This window comes from Sander lucioperca, chromosome 19 (assembly GCF_008315115.2).
Source record: "Sander lucioperca isolate FBNREF2018 chromosome 19, SLUC_FBN_1.2, whole genome shotgun sequence".
NCBI lineage: Eukaryota > Metazoa > Chordata > Actinopteri > Perciformes > Percidae > Sander > Sander lucioperca.
In genome coordinates, this window is record NC_050191.1 from 6,134,580 (window position 1) to 6,151,878 (window position 17,299).

The 17,299-nt window shown below is 39.2% G+C and overlaps 1 protein-coding gene across 4 annotated transcripts; it reads left to right on the forward strand.

Annotated features, from left to right (window-relative positions):
• On the forward strand, nt 1-16,005 carry mpv17 (mitochondrial inner membrane protein MPV17). 4 transcript variants are annotated; one of them, XM_035995205.1, is made up of 9 exons: nt 1-76; nt 1,331-1,411; nt 5,937-6,052; nt 7,045-7,137; nt 8,688-8,783; nt 13,532-13,564; nt 13,680-13,732; nt 14,568-15,030; nt 15,065-16,005. In XM_035995205.1, the coding sequence occupies exons 2-8, from the start codon at nt 1,339-1,341 to the stop codon at nt 14,635-14,637; spliced, it is 534 nt and encodes a 177-aa protein (XP_035851098.1). In that variant the 5' UTR covers nt 1-76; nt 1,331-1,338; the 3' UTR covers nt 14,638-15,030; nt 15,065-16,005. The 4 variants fall into 4 exon arrangements, with proteins under 4 accessions (XP_035851098.1, XP_035851097.1, XP_035851100.1 ...); XM_035995204.1 differs by lacking the exon at nt 1-76 and adding an exon at nt 416-548; XM_035995207.1 differs by lacking the exon at nt 1-76 and adding an exon at nt 580-598.
• The last annotated feature ends 1,294 nt before the right edge of the window (nt 16,006-17,299 follow it).

Sequence of the window (17,299 nt, forward strand, 5' to 3'; positions counted from 1 at the left end):
TTCCAGGGCTGTAGGAAATATTTGTTAATTTGTGAGCTATCCATTTAGGAATAAGAAAGGAGCAAAAAAGGGAAAGGTAAGTGTAATTTTTTTTGCATTGTTTAACTTGTACTTGTCAATAATAATAATGATTACTATTATATATATATATATATAACAAAGATATTGACATTACCTGACCAATCGGTAACATCTTGATGCAACATCTTTAATTAATTAGATTCTTGGATAAAAAGTTTTTGATTGAAATGTTGACATTGCAGCATCATGTGGTTTATATTTGGTTCAAACCAAATTGGTTAAGAGCCTCCCGAACCTCTACTTTGTTTTTGCTTGAGTATTTCCTGTTATAATTTACAACGAAGTGAATGTTCCTGCATTAAACGTAAAACCTTTAATTGTAGAAGTAAAAATTCGGAGCTGATGTGGAGCAATGAAGGCATCAGTAGCAGTCACTCAGTGGAGCCAGAGACTGTTTAGAACTGAGCCGGGCTCATTAACCGGCATGTAGCTACGCATGTAATAAATAATAACGTTACTGGAATATAGTGAGTATTAATATACGTTAATGTTGCGATACATGCGTTGATAGTTGTTTGTGAGTACGTAGCAGCTCAGTTGCCTTAACATACATTCGTATTTATGAACAGTTAAATAAACTAATATCGTTAGAAGTTTGTTTAATTCACAAGTTGTTACTGACCTCAAGCTAGTTAGCTATGAAAGACCTGGTTTAACGCCGTTAACGTAATTAATACGCAACCGTACACTTGCTGCCAAGATTTAGCTACTTGAACCGTTAGCTTAGCCACATGAGACCGAACGTTTCGCCGAACCGCATTCCGACATTTGACAATTCAAAGTTTCCTTGGTTGTTTGTAAATCTACGTATCTGTCCCCACCTGATTTATACTTGTAGCTAAATTAGCTCAAGCCGCTTTTCAACTCGGCTTTGACAGAAGTCACAGAGAAGGACACAGTTAAAAAATAACCACTTTTTTATTATAATTTCTAGCAGTTTATATGGATAAAATGTTCAAATATTGACTAAGTGTAGACAAACTGGTCCGAAAACATGCGAAAAAGCTAAATAGGTCTTTCTCCGTACAGAAAGTTCTTATTTAAGTAAATGGTCTACCTCCAACTCGGCCTGAAAGAATTAGGTTACTTAGCTAGCTAATAATGCAAGCCGTAATTGACATAACGTCGCTTATTAGCAGGGTCGCTTGATTTGAGTCACGTTGCCTACCTGCCGGTGGGCAGGGCGGGTCAGTACAAAATCACGTTTTGCAGTGTACCATTTTCTGATTATTCTTTTTTTCCTTCCCAGGAGGGAGAATGGCAAGCCTGTGGAGATCCTACCAAGTGTTGATGACCAAACGCCCCTGGACAGTGCAGTTAGTGACTGCTGGTAAGAATAACTATTTTTTTACCCACTAACAACAACTGCAGGTACAAAAAATGTCCTAATCAAGTTTTTAATTAATTAGGCAATAAGTGCAGAAATGTTATTTCTTGCTGCTGAATTCATATTTTGGTTTAATATTGATTAAGTGTTAGTGATGACTAAAACAGGAGGTTTAACATGTTAACTCCTGGTCCCATCTCATGACCTTTGCTCCAGATTAGAGGGTACCTCAGAATCAACAAAGAGAGGTCTTTGAACCGAGTGACCATGATTTGTATTTTTTGTATCTTCCTTATCCCTGTCAGCTTTGAGACTGAGCCACACTAAGCATGCAACAAATACATAATTAGTATGTAGGTTAGTATGTAAGTGGCTGGTAACAATCAAACTATTTACTATTTTGAAAATACAAAAATCAAATGTCACGACTTCCTTGTTTTTCTCCTCCTTGTAAAGTGAATGTATTTGGATCTTTAGACTGTTCATCAGTCAACAAGAAGCCTATTATTAAATAAAGTTACCATATGTAGGATGTATTCTATACAAAACACAACGAAACCTGCATGCAATCAGAATAATTTGAGATGACGATTCTATCTCTTTCTCTCCCAGTGTGTCTTTCTGCGTGAGCAGCACTGGTTGAAGCCTGAAAATATTGTAAACAAATTAATAATGTAACTAATTACACTGGTCGGACTGTTCAGCTCCTTTTCAGACTGATACCTCCGGTTCAGGCTGGTCCTCATCCTCAATACGTGCCTTTTTCAGTCGCGGAAAATACTTTTCAATACTTATCTGGATTGAAGCAGCAAACATTCAGTGTAAGAGTAAAAAAAAATGACATAACATTATTTATAATACGTTTATTTGATTCACAGCTGCTACATATCGTGTTTTGACCTCGACAACCCAACTGCATTTTACCGCAAACTTGCGACTAGTTAACTTTCTAAAGTAGGCGCAATCACTTGTTTGAGAGTCGTGTGTGTGTGTGTGTGTGTGTGTGTGAGAGAGAGAGAGAGAGTGTGAGAGAGACGCGTGAGTGACAGACGCGTGAGTGACAGAGACGCGTGAGTGACAGAGACGTGTGAGTGACAGAGAGACGGAGGAGAGCAGGGAAAGGAAATGCAGCTGAACGAATGCTGTGTGTTTTTAAATAGCGTTAAAAAAAAAGATAGATAGATAGATAGATAGAGAAACACAATGTGTGGCAGCAGGTGTTGATTGTGCAGCGCACCGCCACAATATAGTCTGTGTGGGAAACACTGCATTCCTACACAGTGACTTTAAGTTGTCACACTTAAAGAGTAAATTATTGATCCGTTATTAATAATAAAAAAATAACACATTGCACTAGTAGAAACTGCAACTACTTATACTGATAGTTCAGGCAGTTTCCTGTGGGGAACACTTTCAGAAATTGAAACCCTTGACCTTTAACCTTTTGTCCAAAAACTCAGATTTCTGAAGATACTTCCTTCTGCACGTCGGTGACATGTAGGGCAACATTTTCTTTGAATCAGGTTTTTTGAATCTGACTACATCTGAACGTGCTATTCCTGCAAATTATAACTCTCCCCATGTCCAAAATATTTGGGCAATTGTTCAATGTTCATGTGTTTAAAAAATGTACTTTAGTATTCCAGTAGTACAGTTTAACCTCCACTAGATGGAGGCACTGCTCACCAGTTGTCTGATGCCCATCATCAACATCAGCAGTCGTAAAGATGTAAAAGAGACTTACTATTTCTATCAGTTGGGAAATGTAACTAAGTACATTTACTCAAGTGCTGTACTTCTGACTACATTTTCGACATATTTGTACTTTTCTTGAGGATCTCTATTTTATGCCACTTTGTACTTCTTCTCCACTAACAGTTCAGAGGGAAATATTGTACTTTATACTTCATTTATTTGACACTTAAATTTACTTTTTACATGAAAAACACATGATATGCTTACATGATATGATGCAGTACTATATTACACAGAAGTATACAAGTATCTCAAAACTACAACACTAAAATGCTCTTACATGTATTCATTAGTGGTGAAAGGGGAATAATATAACATTCTATAATAATATTACACTTTGAAAGGATAATTGTTGCATAATGAGTACTTTTACTTTTGGTACTTTACATTTTTCTCATAATACTTACCTTTTTAAAGTAACATTTTGAGGGCGCCCGGATAGCTCAGTTGGCATAGCAGGCGGCCATATATAGAGGTTTACTCCTCGACGCAGCGGGCCCGGGTTCGACTCCGACCTGCGGCCCTTTGCTGCATGTCGTTCCTCCCTCTCTCTCTCCCCTTTCATGTCTTCAGCTGTCCTGTCAATTAAAGGCCAAAAATGCCCCAAACAATTATCTTTAAAAAAAAAAAAAGTAACCTTTTGAATGAAGATTTCGGAACTGATTATTAGTCATTGCATTTCATATTTAAATTAATTGGTAATAAATTAATTAATTCACTTACAATTTGCGTGGTGGTCTAGCCCATCAAAAAATGAGGATATATTCCAGTGAATCGACCCCTCCTCTTGTCAAAATAAATAGTACAGACCTGTCATTAAGGCTGACAGACCACTGAGTTCAATAGGCTCAATGTTTATTACAACCAGGGTAAAAACTTTCTTCCTTAAAACGTTTCTTCAAAGCCTTATAAAAGCTTACATCTGTTGTGCGAGTGTGTTATCTAAGACTGTGTTGAATGTAACGTTGTCTAATAGACTTTTTCATTATTGTCAACGTGCATTTACTGTATATTTATATCAGAAATGTGAAAAAAATCGGGCTACTGATATGCCGATTGGGCAGGTTTGGCTTGGTCTTGAGTTGGACTTTCCCTTTAAAACAGCTGTTACTCTTTGATGCATACTGTATGAGATTTGAGGTGTTAAGTTGGATGTTAGAATATTTCTTTTTTTCCACATAAGAGCTTTGTATGATGCATCTTTAAGAAGACTTTAGCTGTTCAAGTGTGTCTGTGTTTGTGAGGGGTTTTGATAGTAATGGCTCTTTTCGTATCATCATAAAGTGACGTGTTGACGATGCTGGAGCTCTCTGTGCTTTACAAGGCGTCTGAGTCAAAGTGACAAAAGTATTTATTGCTCTCAAAGTGTCGCGTTCAATTGACATTTTCCGTCCGAAAAGTGGTGCGTGCATGCTTTTGTTAGTTCACTCGTGACATTTTAAGGAAAGGTTAGCACCTGTTCAGCTGGATCTATATTACACTGCTGTCAATTTTAAGTGTGGATGTGAGCTTTAGAGCAGCATTTTCCACCTGCTGAACAATTGTTTTGTCTTTTTGTTAGTCAAGAATAATAGGAAAGGAGATTTCTTTATTATTACATTACATTTAGCTGACACTTTTATCCAAAGCGACTTCGAATTAAATGCTTTCAACCTTGAAAGTACAATCTCCAGACAACAAGTAGTAAGTGCAAGTACATGAGCTTCAAATCAATTTCAAGTTCTACTAATCATTTTATTTACATTGACAATGGATCAAATGACTATATAATATTAAAAGTATTATTTGTAGTGACACACCCATTGGGAATTATCAATTCTGCAGCTCTGCGGAGCTTTTCAACGTTTTTTTGAGCTTATTGATTTGCTTTTACTTAGATTTTTTTCGCTCTCATCTACCTCGATTCAACAGCAGCTGCTTTCAGCAAACAAGCTCCAAAAACCAGACTGTACATTAGAGATCATTTAGTCTATACGTTCCACTTCCGGGATTGATCCGGTGCCGCCGGAAAATTCCGCCGGATGTCCTTCTTTTCGGCCTGATGTCCGTTACCTTCCTCTTCCTTTGTGTTGGCATTTTAAACTCTGGTGGATTTCTGAGGACTACGGTTAACTGCTCCTCAGATCTCTGCAGGGTAAATCCAGACAGCTAGCTAGACTGTCTGTCCAATCTGAGTTTTCTGTTGCACGATTAAAACAACTTTTGAATGTACACGTGTTCCACCAAAACAAGTTCCTTCCCGCAGCTATTTTGCAGAGGCACCGGGGCTCCGTCCGGAGCTTAGAGCCAAGACGATTGTGATTGGTTTAAAGAAATGCCAATAAACCAGAGCATGTTTTTCTCCCATCCCAGTATGCTGTGAGGACTAGCCAGATCCTCCTCCACAGCGCTGTGGAGGCTGCAAATGGCTGCAGCATATCGCAAAAGACACTCAAGAGATTTTTTTGTGTTAGTTGAAAGAAAGATATCTTTCACTTTTTTTAGTGGTGCCTTTTTATATTCAATTGTATGTTCAATTTGTTCAATAAAAGAATGTTGGAAATGATTTCCTTTGTTTTAAATTCAACAAGCAATTTTTTGTATTTTGGAAGAATTTTGAAAGCAGCAGAAATTCAGAACTGAGTACACTTTAATATGTTTATTTATCGCAAGTAGCATCGGTATCGCTTATCTTATATTGAAAGTGTAAACAACATCATTCACAGGAATAATGTCACCTGTATCACCACTATGCTCAGTACCTGGATCTGAATGTCTCCTGTTTGTCCTCCAGGGACTTTAGTGGGTGTCGGTGATGTCATCTCCCAGCAGGTGTTTGAGAGACGAGGATTGGCTCATCACAACGTGCAGCGGACGGCCAAGATGATGAGCATTGGTTTCTTCTTTGTGGTAAGTAGTGTCCTCTTTACTCTTGTTTTATTCAACAAGAAAAAAAAAGTCTGAATGTGGCACGTTTTGTGATGATTTGATTGATTTTATTCTGAAGAACATTCATGTAACACATTTCTTTAGATATTCACAAAACAAGAAAAAAACTTAAATTGAGTTCAAAATAGTTCCAGCTCACAGCTGCAGTGCCACATGAAAATGAAAAAAAATAAAAGATACATACTTAACTCACCTGATTTATTGTCTGTCTAAAACAAGCTACTGAAATGAAAGGATGCAGCAGTTACAGTATAATGTGGACGCTCAAAATGCAGGTGTAAAAGAGCGTTTGATTATGTATTTATTTTACATAAAATGTGCTTTTTATGGTGTCTATTTGGTTATTTGTATAACATGAGAAAGCATCATGACGATATCCATGAAAAACAAAAGGGACATGACAAGGCTTACATGCTTATCCATGTTTCTTCATGCCTTTGTATGTTTGTGAATTCACTTATTTCAAGTCTTTTGACAGTTGCACAATTCACTTTGACATCACCGCGACGTAAGCAAAGTTTATTTATATTTCCATAATCGTCTTATGTTCGGCCAATCAGCTGCCTCGCCGCTGTAAATTATAGAGAGAAGACGTATGGACGTTTGTCTTGAAAATAGGTCTTCAATCACGCTCAGGAGTCACGTTACACCAAGACATGTTTGCTCATTCCTCTGGAAAAGACACAACTGTCTCATAACTCATACATCGTCTATCTTTCTTCCTGACATTATTAATATATGAAGTTTAGTGGCTTCAATTCAACTCATCTGCAGTCTGCAGGCAGATACTAATGTTCAAGGAGTGGTGCGATGGACAGGAAGCCACTGAGGTTTCTTCAGTGTGATGTGTGCTTAACTGGCATCTTTCTCAAACAACAACGTATAACAAAACTCATATTTATAAGAGAAGAAGCCCAATAAATCACGGTTTGTTTGTTTGTTTTACAACAAAGGGTCCAGTAGTCGGCAGTTGGTACAAAGTTTTGGACCGGCTGGTGGTTGGAGGGACTAAAAGTGCTGCCATGAAGAAAATGCTGGTTGACCAGGTGAGGAAAAAAACATTCCTCTGTTCCTCTACTACCTCACATTGTTTTTATTCCGCTCAATGATACACCCGTACCACTGTGTGTCTTCCACTCAGGCTCAGCTCATTAATTGTGTTTAACCGGGTGGATAAGTCCCGACCACGGAGATACATTTTCCTCATATCAGGCTGACAGATGGCTCTTAATCGTGCTGACTGGGAGGGAACTCCGTCAGATTCTATCAAAGCGGGCAGCTGTACTGTTTTGCCGTTGTACCCTCTTCTTGACTCTGCTCTCCGGTGTTTGATTCAATCAGAACAAACGCAGATTAAACTAAAACCACCACAGAACAAGACTTGGGAGCTTTCAACGTCTCCACTCTACTGAAATATTTACCAAAGCAAGGGGTCCACTCCTCCGCTCGAATAGTTAAATGTGGTTACACTGTGCACTGCCTCGGTAACGACTGAAGTGTCATTGAATGATTTAACGTGGTCTACTGTATCTGCGTCAGGCCTGAATAACAGATGGAAAGTCACGTTTCAAATGTAAGGAGCAGTTGTTTACATGTCACCAATGTAAACAACTGAACAGTCTCTTGAAGTGATTTTAAGTTTTCTTTGAGCATCTTTGGTGCGTAGAATTCATTCAGTAAAATGCTGAAACCCCATTGTTCAGTAAATATTCATTCTGCTTCAGTTCATGCATCAAATCTTTTCTCTAGCCTCTATTAGAGCCTTCATATACTGAGGATGCAGACACGCATAAAAAGATTATTTTTGTTTTGGCCTTTATTTGATAGGACAGCTGAAGACAGGAAGGGGGGGGGGCATGACATGCAGCAAAGGGTCATGTTTCTTTCTTTGATCTGATACACAAAATACATTTCTTGTTGCCTTTGGTTTAAGATCGCAACAAAAGTCTTATTCAAATTACACATTTATTGCTCAGTCCACGAGCCCCAGATTGTTTTCTCTTACCAGACATTTTTCTAAAATAAAATGAAAGGCCGTTACTCTATGTAGACAAGTGTAGCTTTACTTATGAATAGTGTTATTTTCCTTCATTCAGAAGAGAACTATCACAAGAATCCTATTCCCAAATTAGACCCAAAGTTAGCTGACTTTCAGAATATTACAAATAATTAACGTGCAGTTTTTTACAAAGCCCCCCCAAAAAAATCAGTTCCCTGTCAAAACAAAAAGGAAGCTATAGGAATCCAACTTCAATAACCTTATATACCAAACAAAACCTATCACAACCAAGCTCAGCCTAGTGTTTTTGATATCTTCACAAATCTTCTGCGCTCTAGATGTTCTTACATTTACTATAAATCGCACACAGTGAAAATGTATCATCCTCTTTTTCTTAAATCCAAAGTGTCTGTTGAGTTATATACTGTATGTACTGTAGTTAGAATATTGTAATTCTCTCATTCCCATTTAATGGGACTCGCCGATTAACAGACCTTAACCCCAGGTAACAAGTATTTAACTACCGCTGAGGTGATTTTAATTAGTTTTTCACTTTATTTTCTGAAGTTTTCTTTCTTTTGTATTTCTGTGTCGTAGTTGTTTTTTGCTCCGTGTTTCCTGGGAGCTTTTCTTGGTATTTCCGGTGCTCTGAACGGACTGACGGTGGAGGAGAACGTCACTAAGCTCAAGAGGGTGAGTTGGCTTTATTTCACATCGTGGTGTATCACCGGCAGCGTTACTCCCTCTGTGTCACAGCCAGAAGGTTGTGTGTGAGTTTCTGCAGCAGTTAGGTGGACTGGACACTCACATTCAGATACAGTAGGTGTTTGCCGGAAAAATCTGTTTTAAGTGGCTTTTTTGTTGTTTAGTTGCTGCCCCTGTCCACAGCAGCACATTGCTTAGCCTCCGTGTCGGTACTCATGTCTGCTTTTTTTAACTGGGTGCGTGCCAACCGCCATCTACTGTAGCTAACACACTGACTATGGAGAAGTACCTCATATAAACCCACTTCAATGGATCTGAACTATTCCCTCTAAGTTGGTACCGGACTGTTCTGATTTGACTTGATTTGTAGGGGTGTCACGATTTCGATTTTAAATCACAAATTGATCGAAATGAGCTTTCAATTTTGACCGTCGAAATTTAAAAGCAGGCTCAAAAGCAGGGCGATTCTCCCAGTATTTTTTTCTCTCTCCACCCCCACCTACTTGCACGCATCTGAAGAAAAGAAAAATACAGACGCAGCAAAGCTTAACGTTAGCTTACCAATAGCCTGCAGCTGCTCTTTTCCAGACACCATGGCCACTGCCGGAGTCCGAGATAACGGAGAAACAGAACTTGAAAATCCTCATGCTTCCCTGAAGTCATCGTGTGGCAACATTTTGCCTTCCTTGTGAGTGAGTAATGGAAACAAACAACACAGGTAAATCACGTGGGCTCCGACGGTAATTCACGTTTGCATGACCCTTGTTAAACAAATGGTGCATTCAATTGCACTTCATTAATTTTGAGAAACTCGCACTGTTGTTGTAAAGTACCATTCTGCCATCTAGTTGCTCTCATTGTGGCATTGCCGTCACTGCTGAAAAGAAAATGTTTAAATCGAAAAATCGAATCGTGGATTTGGAGAATCGTGACACCCCTATTGATTTATACTTAGACTTGACACCAGCTGGCTACAGATCAGTATTCTTTCTGTATAAACAGATGCCAGGTAAATGAGAGTCCACAGAGAGCAAGTTTAGTTTTCATTGTAGATACAGTACCTGACCTCCAACACTCACCTCTCATTATTATTATTAGATACTATTTCCTGTGAAGGAGGAAGCGACGAGAGAGGCGGGGTGGGCAGGGAGGGACTTTGGAAATAGCTGGAGTGACTCATACCTTCGTGTGTGTGTGTGTGTGTGTGTGTGTGTGTGTTTGAGTATGTATTTGTATGCCAGGTCAGAGCTAACTGTCATTTTGTGCCAGCTGCTCAAACGTCCGTCACCGCCTTGCTTACCCAGCAAGCCGCTGGTCACCATCAATTATTTACAAAAGGAGGCGCGTGGACCTGAAAGGCCAACCTGGTAAATGTCAGAAAGGACAGAAAATAAATGACAAATGTGCTCATTACAACAAGGCCGCCTGGCGAAACGTGAGATGAAAATTAATGGAGCCACTCACCAAACTTGCGACTTTGCCTTGTCTTACTTACCTGCAGCTTCCGTCATTGTGTATACAAAATTTGTTTGATTGCGGAGTCTGGTGTAGACGGACTAATTTGTTTTGTCCCAGTTCTATACAACAAACTAATAGTATTCAGTATGAATAATAGTCATGTCAGTTTTATTTACAGGTATACAAAACCCAAAACAAAAAAAGAACAACACACTCTATTCTTAGACCCTCGATTCAGATAAGGAAAAAACCAAGTGTACAGCTATGCTAGTGGCTCTGTGAAGCTGTACTTTGGCACCAGGGATGTATTTTAAGACATAAGATAAGATTTGGCACCTTAATACTAACGCCAGCATTCTAACATTGGCAATGCTAACATGATGATGTTCAGCAGGTACTATGTTCACCATGAGTACATCCCAGGTCCTTAATTGCATCCACGTTTCCTTCACTTGCTTGCCTTCCTCACGTCTTAGTTCGTCCCACCAAGGAAGCATGGGAGGAGAGAGGAAACGAGAAAATGTGGAATGTGACATCCTTTCCTCTGAAGTTTTAACATGAATATGTCTGCTGTATGGGCGGAGTTAGCAACGGCTGTCGGCTGCACGGCTTCCGGGGAGAGCTGCTCTCGTGTATCCTCGCTCATAGCTCCTCAAAGATCCCTCCTCCATCCTCGCTCTTCGGGGCAGGAATAATAAGCTTTGAGACGGCCTTCACGAAGGAGGGCCAGAACGACTTTCCAGGCGAGGAGAGAGGAGGTATCAAATAAGAGACTTGAGATCCACCCCATGTTCACCATCTTAGTTTAGCATGTTAGCATGCTAACAATTGCTGATTAGTACTAGTCTATATCGTCGACGTTCCACTTCCGGGATTGTTCAGGTGTCGTCGATAATTCCGCCAGATGTCCCTCTTTTCGGCCGGAGTCCGTTACCTTCTGCTTTCTTTGTGTTGGCATTTCAAACTCTGGTGGATTTCTGAGGACTATGGTTAACTGCTCCTCAGATCTCTGCAGGGTAAATCCAGACAGCTAGCTAGACTATCTGTCCAATCTGAGTTTTCTGATACACGACTAAAACAACCTTTGAACGTACACACGTTCCACCAAAGCAAGTTCCTTCCAGAGGCTATTTTGCAGAGACACCGTCATTGTGTCCGTGGCTTAGTGACGCCCAAGACGATTGTGATTGGTTTAAAGAAATGCCAATAAACCAGAGCACGTTTTCCTCCCATCCCTGAATGCTGTGTGGACTAGCCAGACCCTCCTCCGCAGCGCTGTGGAGGAAGGTCTGGCAACGCGAGATTAAATTACAAACTGTACTAAACACATACAGCTAAAGCTGACGGTAATGTTATTGTTTTGCAGGACTTCGGTCAAAATCCAAAGTAAAGGCAAATTAAGGTGTGATCTGATGATTGAGTGATGAGTCATGCCTCGTCTTGTATCATATCCTGTCCATATAAGACACAGACGTGCTTTAACGTCTTGTATGTTAAACAGTATGCTGTACAGCCAGCTTAGAAACCCCTGGAAGAGCTGAGAAAGGTTCCATCTTCTCCAAAGTGTGGGAGGAAAGATTTTGACGCGTTTCTGACGCAGCGATCAGCAGAGTTAATGTCACCTCAGGTGGCAAAGTAGCTTGTTTGGCCATAATTACAAAACCGTTTTTTAGGGGGAAAAAAATCAACTAGAAAAAAAAGAATGTACCTGGAACATTGGCTCGTTGTTTTATATGTCGAGCTGACCTTTTAAGTAGATGACATAGTGAATTTGTGTGTGTGTGTGTGTGTGTGTGTGTGTGTGTGTGTGTGTGTGTGTGTGTGTGTGTGTGTGTGTGTGTGTGTGTTTTTGTCTGTTAGTTAATACTGCAGCTTTTAAAAGGTTTAAATACACAAGGTTTTTATGTTTCAGAACCATAGACAGAGACAGAAGCTGGATCTGAAATCTCTCCCTTGGTCACTCATTCACTTTCCCCTATTGTCTATTCTACAGTCAGCTGTAAATTGAGATTTCAGACACTTTAGACAAATCAAAATCCTTTTGCATCTTCACTGACCGGTTTATCTAAACAACTTTTATTCTAAATTCTTATTTTAAATGCACTAATGTATCTCCGGCATGAAAGGTCATCATAAAAAGAAAGGAAAGATTTTCCATACTACAAAATGACTAGAATATTCATATACTGTAGCTACAAGGGGTTGATGAAGATGTTGATAATTTCCAATTGCTCAACAATTACTTGGCAATCTGCTGATATTCTTGGCTGTAAAACTTCCATCCTGCATTGTTTTGGAATGAAACTCCCCACCAACTGGAGTTTCAACACATCACCATTCCTCACTTCACCCCACACTGGCAGTTTCAACTGTTCAGCGATGGAAAATGTTGGAGGGATGAACCAAATACCTGAGTCAGAGGCCGGAAGTTATAAAGTTTCTTTACAGATGTTTAATATGGAAACACTCTCAACTATCAGCAACATCAGACTGAAAATGTTCTTAAAAACTTCTTTCAGTCTAAAATCAGAGCCAGTGTTTGCCTCTTTTATCCTACGAGGCACTAGACATTGAAATGTTCCCAAACTAATGGTTTACTTTCAAATGCATGTGCATCAAAGGGATTTCTTACAACTTTAACCTATTTTCATTCCTTAGATATGATGAACTAAAAGCTTCAGCTTTTCAGCTTTCCAGCAGCATGGCAGCGCAGCACTGTTAATGTTTTTTGGTACAGTATCTATCAAGTCGACACATTGTTTGGAAGACTTGGTATAGGGTAAAGAGTCCTCCTGAATTTAGCTTAAAAGGGAACAATGCAGGTTTTTTGTAGCTTAATTTACCTTAACTGAACAGCTTCGGAGTCATTGGAATGGTTATATGACTTTTTTCGAGTTGAATGGTGGTCGTCTCCACGGAGAACGGAGACCTTTTCACTAGGTAGGTAGGTTACATCCCGGTTACATCCCTCTTAACTCACCTGCCGTTAAAATATGCATTTAAAAGTTCATTATTATGAGGCTTATAAATGTAAGCTGACTGATTGTGAAAAGGCTAGATTGACTTTTCCCTGTGCTTCCAACTTCTCTCAGACATTGGAACTACTTTTAGTGCTAAAATATGTCGTGAATTACTCTCAGCCTCTTAATTTTTTGAGTTGTTTTTTTTCCAACACAGCTAGTTAAGAGCTACTTTTAGTACTTTAAATACGGCCCCTGATTTAAAAGTGACTCATTATGATGCCGATAAAATAACTTTTTTTAAATCTTTGTTCACAGGACTACACAGATGCCCTGATCTCAAATTACTACGTAAGTTTTGACATTTGTTTGTACAGTAAATAGCTATCTGTTATGAACCTATTGATTGAAATACATTTTCATATGGTAATTTGTCCCCTGAGTGTTTGATCTGTTTGTGTTGCAGCTATGGCCCGCAGTTCAGATTGCCAATTTCTACTTCATTCCTCTACACCACAGGTAAGAGTTTATGGCTTTACTGACATGTGACGTTTGTGTAAAGTGCAAAGAATGAGAATCTTAAAATGTTGTGTTTTCTTGGTGCATATTTGTCTGAAAGTAGTTCAACACTGTGCAAATTTCTTAAACCATGTTTCAGTTGTTAAAATCATAAGAAGTAGTGCTATGTTTGTCTTTTAAAAGCTAATAAAGTTCTCTCGATTTAAACTTTCTGGTGAATAGAGTGCTGCAAGAATGAGTCCTAAAACCCGAAAATTAGTTAGCAGGTTTGCACCTCCGGTTCCCTCGTCTCAAAGTTCAAAGGTTTTTTGAATGGGGTTTTTGGTTAGATGCCTGAAATAAGATCTGTGGTTAACACAAGCTTATGAGATTTTCACGTTTTGTTCTACGACATGAAATTTGTCATTAAATAGCCCGCTTGTGAATTTTGAAGCTTTTATGGATCTTAAAAAAAGACGGTTGCTAACAAGTGGCTAAATGAGACGACCAAGGTTGTCGGGGACATTAAACGTCACCGTCCGCTTAGTGGTTGTGACGTTGAAGTCCTGCGAACGTGATGTAGATTGTTTAAAGCCTAACATTTGTACTTCTGACGACTGCATTTACGCTTCTAAACTCCTAAAAAAAAAAGAGGTGGTTCATTTGTGAAGATTATTTTGCCGAACAAAACATGTAAGTATTAGAAATGTTTGTATTTTGTATTTTCTTCTTTTTGTCGAGGGAATCAGGACGGTGCTAACTTCCAGGTTGGCCTACAAAAAATACGTCATCCCTGCAGCACTCCTCAGCACTGTTGCATCCAAATTAAACACGTAAAATGTCCTCCTGCTTGCAGGTTGGCTGTCGTCCAGATTGTTGCTGTTGCTTGGAACTCCTACCTGACCTGGAAGGCCAATAAGATGTGACCAATGATCACAAGTCCGGCCTGTGATGATGATGATGATAATTTTACACTCATTTGTAGTGTGTATGTGTGACATGGGCCGTTCTGGTCTAACATACTTCTTCTGATATTTCCAATGTGTAAAACTGTGACTGACTCACTTATAAAAGCCAGGAGAAAGTGCTCGTCTACTCTGAATGACAAATTCACACTTGAAAGTCAAACTTGCGTTTGCATAAATGTCTTTTGAAAGTTTGTTATTTATGGAAATGAGATTTGGCAGTGGTGCCGCAGTGTAGACACACACATTACACATTACATTAACACCAACTAGTTGCAAAGGAAACTTTTCTAATCCATGTAATGTATTGTTAATCACATAAAATAATTGTGTTAAAGGAGAATTATATTACAGGTTATTAGAATCATGTTTTGTCTCATAAATACAGGTTATTAGAATCATGTTTTGTCTCATAAAGAAGGAGGTGCTCCCCTCAGATTCTCTTCACACTGTTGATTTTCATCTTATTCGTGTCTTTTATCAGATTTTAGAAAATGCTCCACAATTTGTAATAATGTATTGTAATTTACATATTTTATCTTCACCTGCCTCACTTATGTGCTTCTTCTACTACTATCAGTTGCAGGATGCAATGCATTCTGGTATGTTGAGGCTTCTGGGTGAAGTAACCTGATGTTAAAATAATAGTTTGACATTTTTGGAAATACACTTATTAATTTTCTTGCTGAGAGTGAGAGGATATCACTCTCGTGTCTGTACAGTAAATGAAGAACCTACAGCTAGCAGCTGCTGAGCTTAGCTTAGCTTAGCACAAAGACTGAAAATGGGGGTAAACAGCTAGCCTGGCTCTGTCTGAAGGTAACAAACTCTGTATACCAGCACCTCTAAAGCTCACTGATTAATATGTTGTATCACGTTTGTTCAATCTGTACATAAACCAAAGTGTAAGTTGCTGTTTTGACTTTAGCTGATGTTGTTACCTTTGGACAGAGCCAGGCTAGCTGTTTACTTTTAGTCTTTGTGCTGAGCTAAGCGAACTGGCTGCTGGATCTAGCTTTTTATTTACCGTACGGACCTGAAAGTGGTATCAATGTCGTCTTACTCACAGCAAAAAATCAAGGTTATTTCCCAAAATGTCGAACTATTCCCTTAATCGATCAATGTCATTGAAATATTTTCTGCTAAACTGCATTGTACTAAACAACAAAATAGACCCCTGAATCCATCGGTGCATCGACAACCGCTGCTAAAGTTTAAATTGTTTGTTTATTATTCAATGTACATGGAATCTTTATACTCAAAATGTGCACATTTTTAATAACAAAGGCCACCTGTGGCATGTAAAATATTCAAGTTTGACATGAGGTGATGTCAATGGTGTTTTTGACCTCGCTAACTTTTGGGGCCAACTTAGCTTTGGCTGGGTGGGGTTTGTTTGGAGGCTGCTGAGCTGGGCTGTCCACCAAATTAACTGCACACATTTTTTCCCCACACAAACACACTTGGGCTATATCTGGCAAAAGCAAGCGGAAAACGTCTGACGAATCCATTGAATATCTGCCAAATAGCCTCTTCTCTATTGAGAAGAAATCCAAAAATGGATCCCAGCTCTCTGGGGAGAGGGCTTCGAGCCCTCTCCCCAGAGAGCTGGGATCCATTTTTGATTAAGCACCAAGACTTCGCTGTGTTTTCAAATTGAAACCGAGGTAATTAAATGAAGATACAGTACGTAGTCTTCGTAGCACTCTAACCTGAATATGAGGCAAGGTGGAGCTGATCTGTGTTTCAAATGTTCATGTTAGTCATTACAGTTGTAGCACTCATATTTCTGGTGAGAAAATGACCCTTTACAATTCTCCTTTAAAGCCCCCGAAAAACGTAACGGAAAGTATTTCTCTATAACATTAAATGTCCATGATTAAATATGCAACGATTAAAGTTTGGGGGGGAAAGGATCTTTTGTTAATATTTATTATGACTTTAACACTCAAGAACTCCGCATCAGTGAGGGTGGCGTTTGATTGAGCAAATTACCCCACAACTATCAAATTTTAAGATTAAACACACTGGTGCACAAAAGTATACGTGACATCCCTTTTTTCCCCCAACGGAGCCCTGTCAACTTCAACTCTCATTTGAAACAACCAACAAAGTTCTAAATGTGGCAGAAAATGTTTCAATCATGTCAGAGTTTTTCAGGGCATTTATATAATAGTTTGTTCATATATACACTCACCTAAAGGATTATTAGGAACACCTGTTAAAGTTCTCGTTAATGCAATAATCTAATCAACCAATCACATGGCAGCTGCTTCAATGCATTTACGGGTGTGGTCCAGGTCTAGACAATCTTCTGAACTCCAAACTGAATGTCAGAATGGGAAAGAAAGGTGATCTAAGCAACTTTGAGCGTGGCATGGTTGTTGGTGCCAGATGGGCTGGTCTGAGTATTTCCCAATCTGCTCAGTTACTGGGATTTTCACACACAACCATTTCTAGGGTTTACAAAGAATGGTCTGAAAAAGGAAAAACATCCAGTATGCAGCAGTCCTGTGGGCGAAAATGTCTTGTTGATGCCAGAGGTCAAAGGAGAATGGGCCGACTGATTCAAGCTGATAGAAGATCAACTTTGACTCAAATAACCACTCGTTACAACCGAAGG

What these genes read in the sequence shown, in the direction of transcription:
- mpv17 (XM_035995205.1), top strand. Translation starts at nt 1,339, where the DNA reads ATGGCAAGCCTGTGGAGATCCTACCAAGTGTTGATGACCAAACGCCCC. An exon ending in AGTGCAGTTAGTGACTGCTG is followed by an intron (nt 1,412 to 5,936) that starts GTAAGAATAACT and finishes TTTGTCCTCCAG; the next exon opens with GGACTTTAGTGGGTGTCGGT. An exon ending in AGAAAATGCTGGTTGACCAG is followed by an intron (nt 7,138 to 8,687) that starts GTGAGGAAAAAA and finishes TCTGTGTCGTAG; the next exon opens with TTGTTTTTTGCTCCGTGTTT.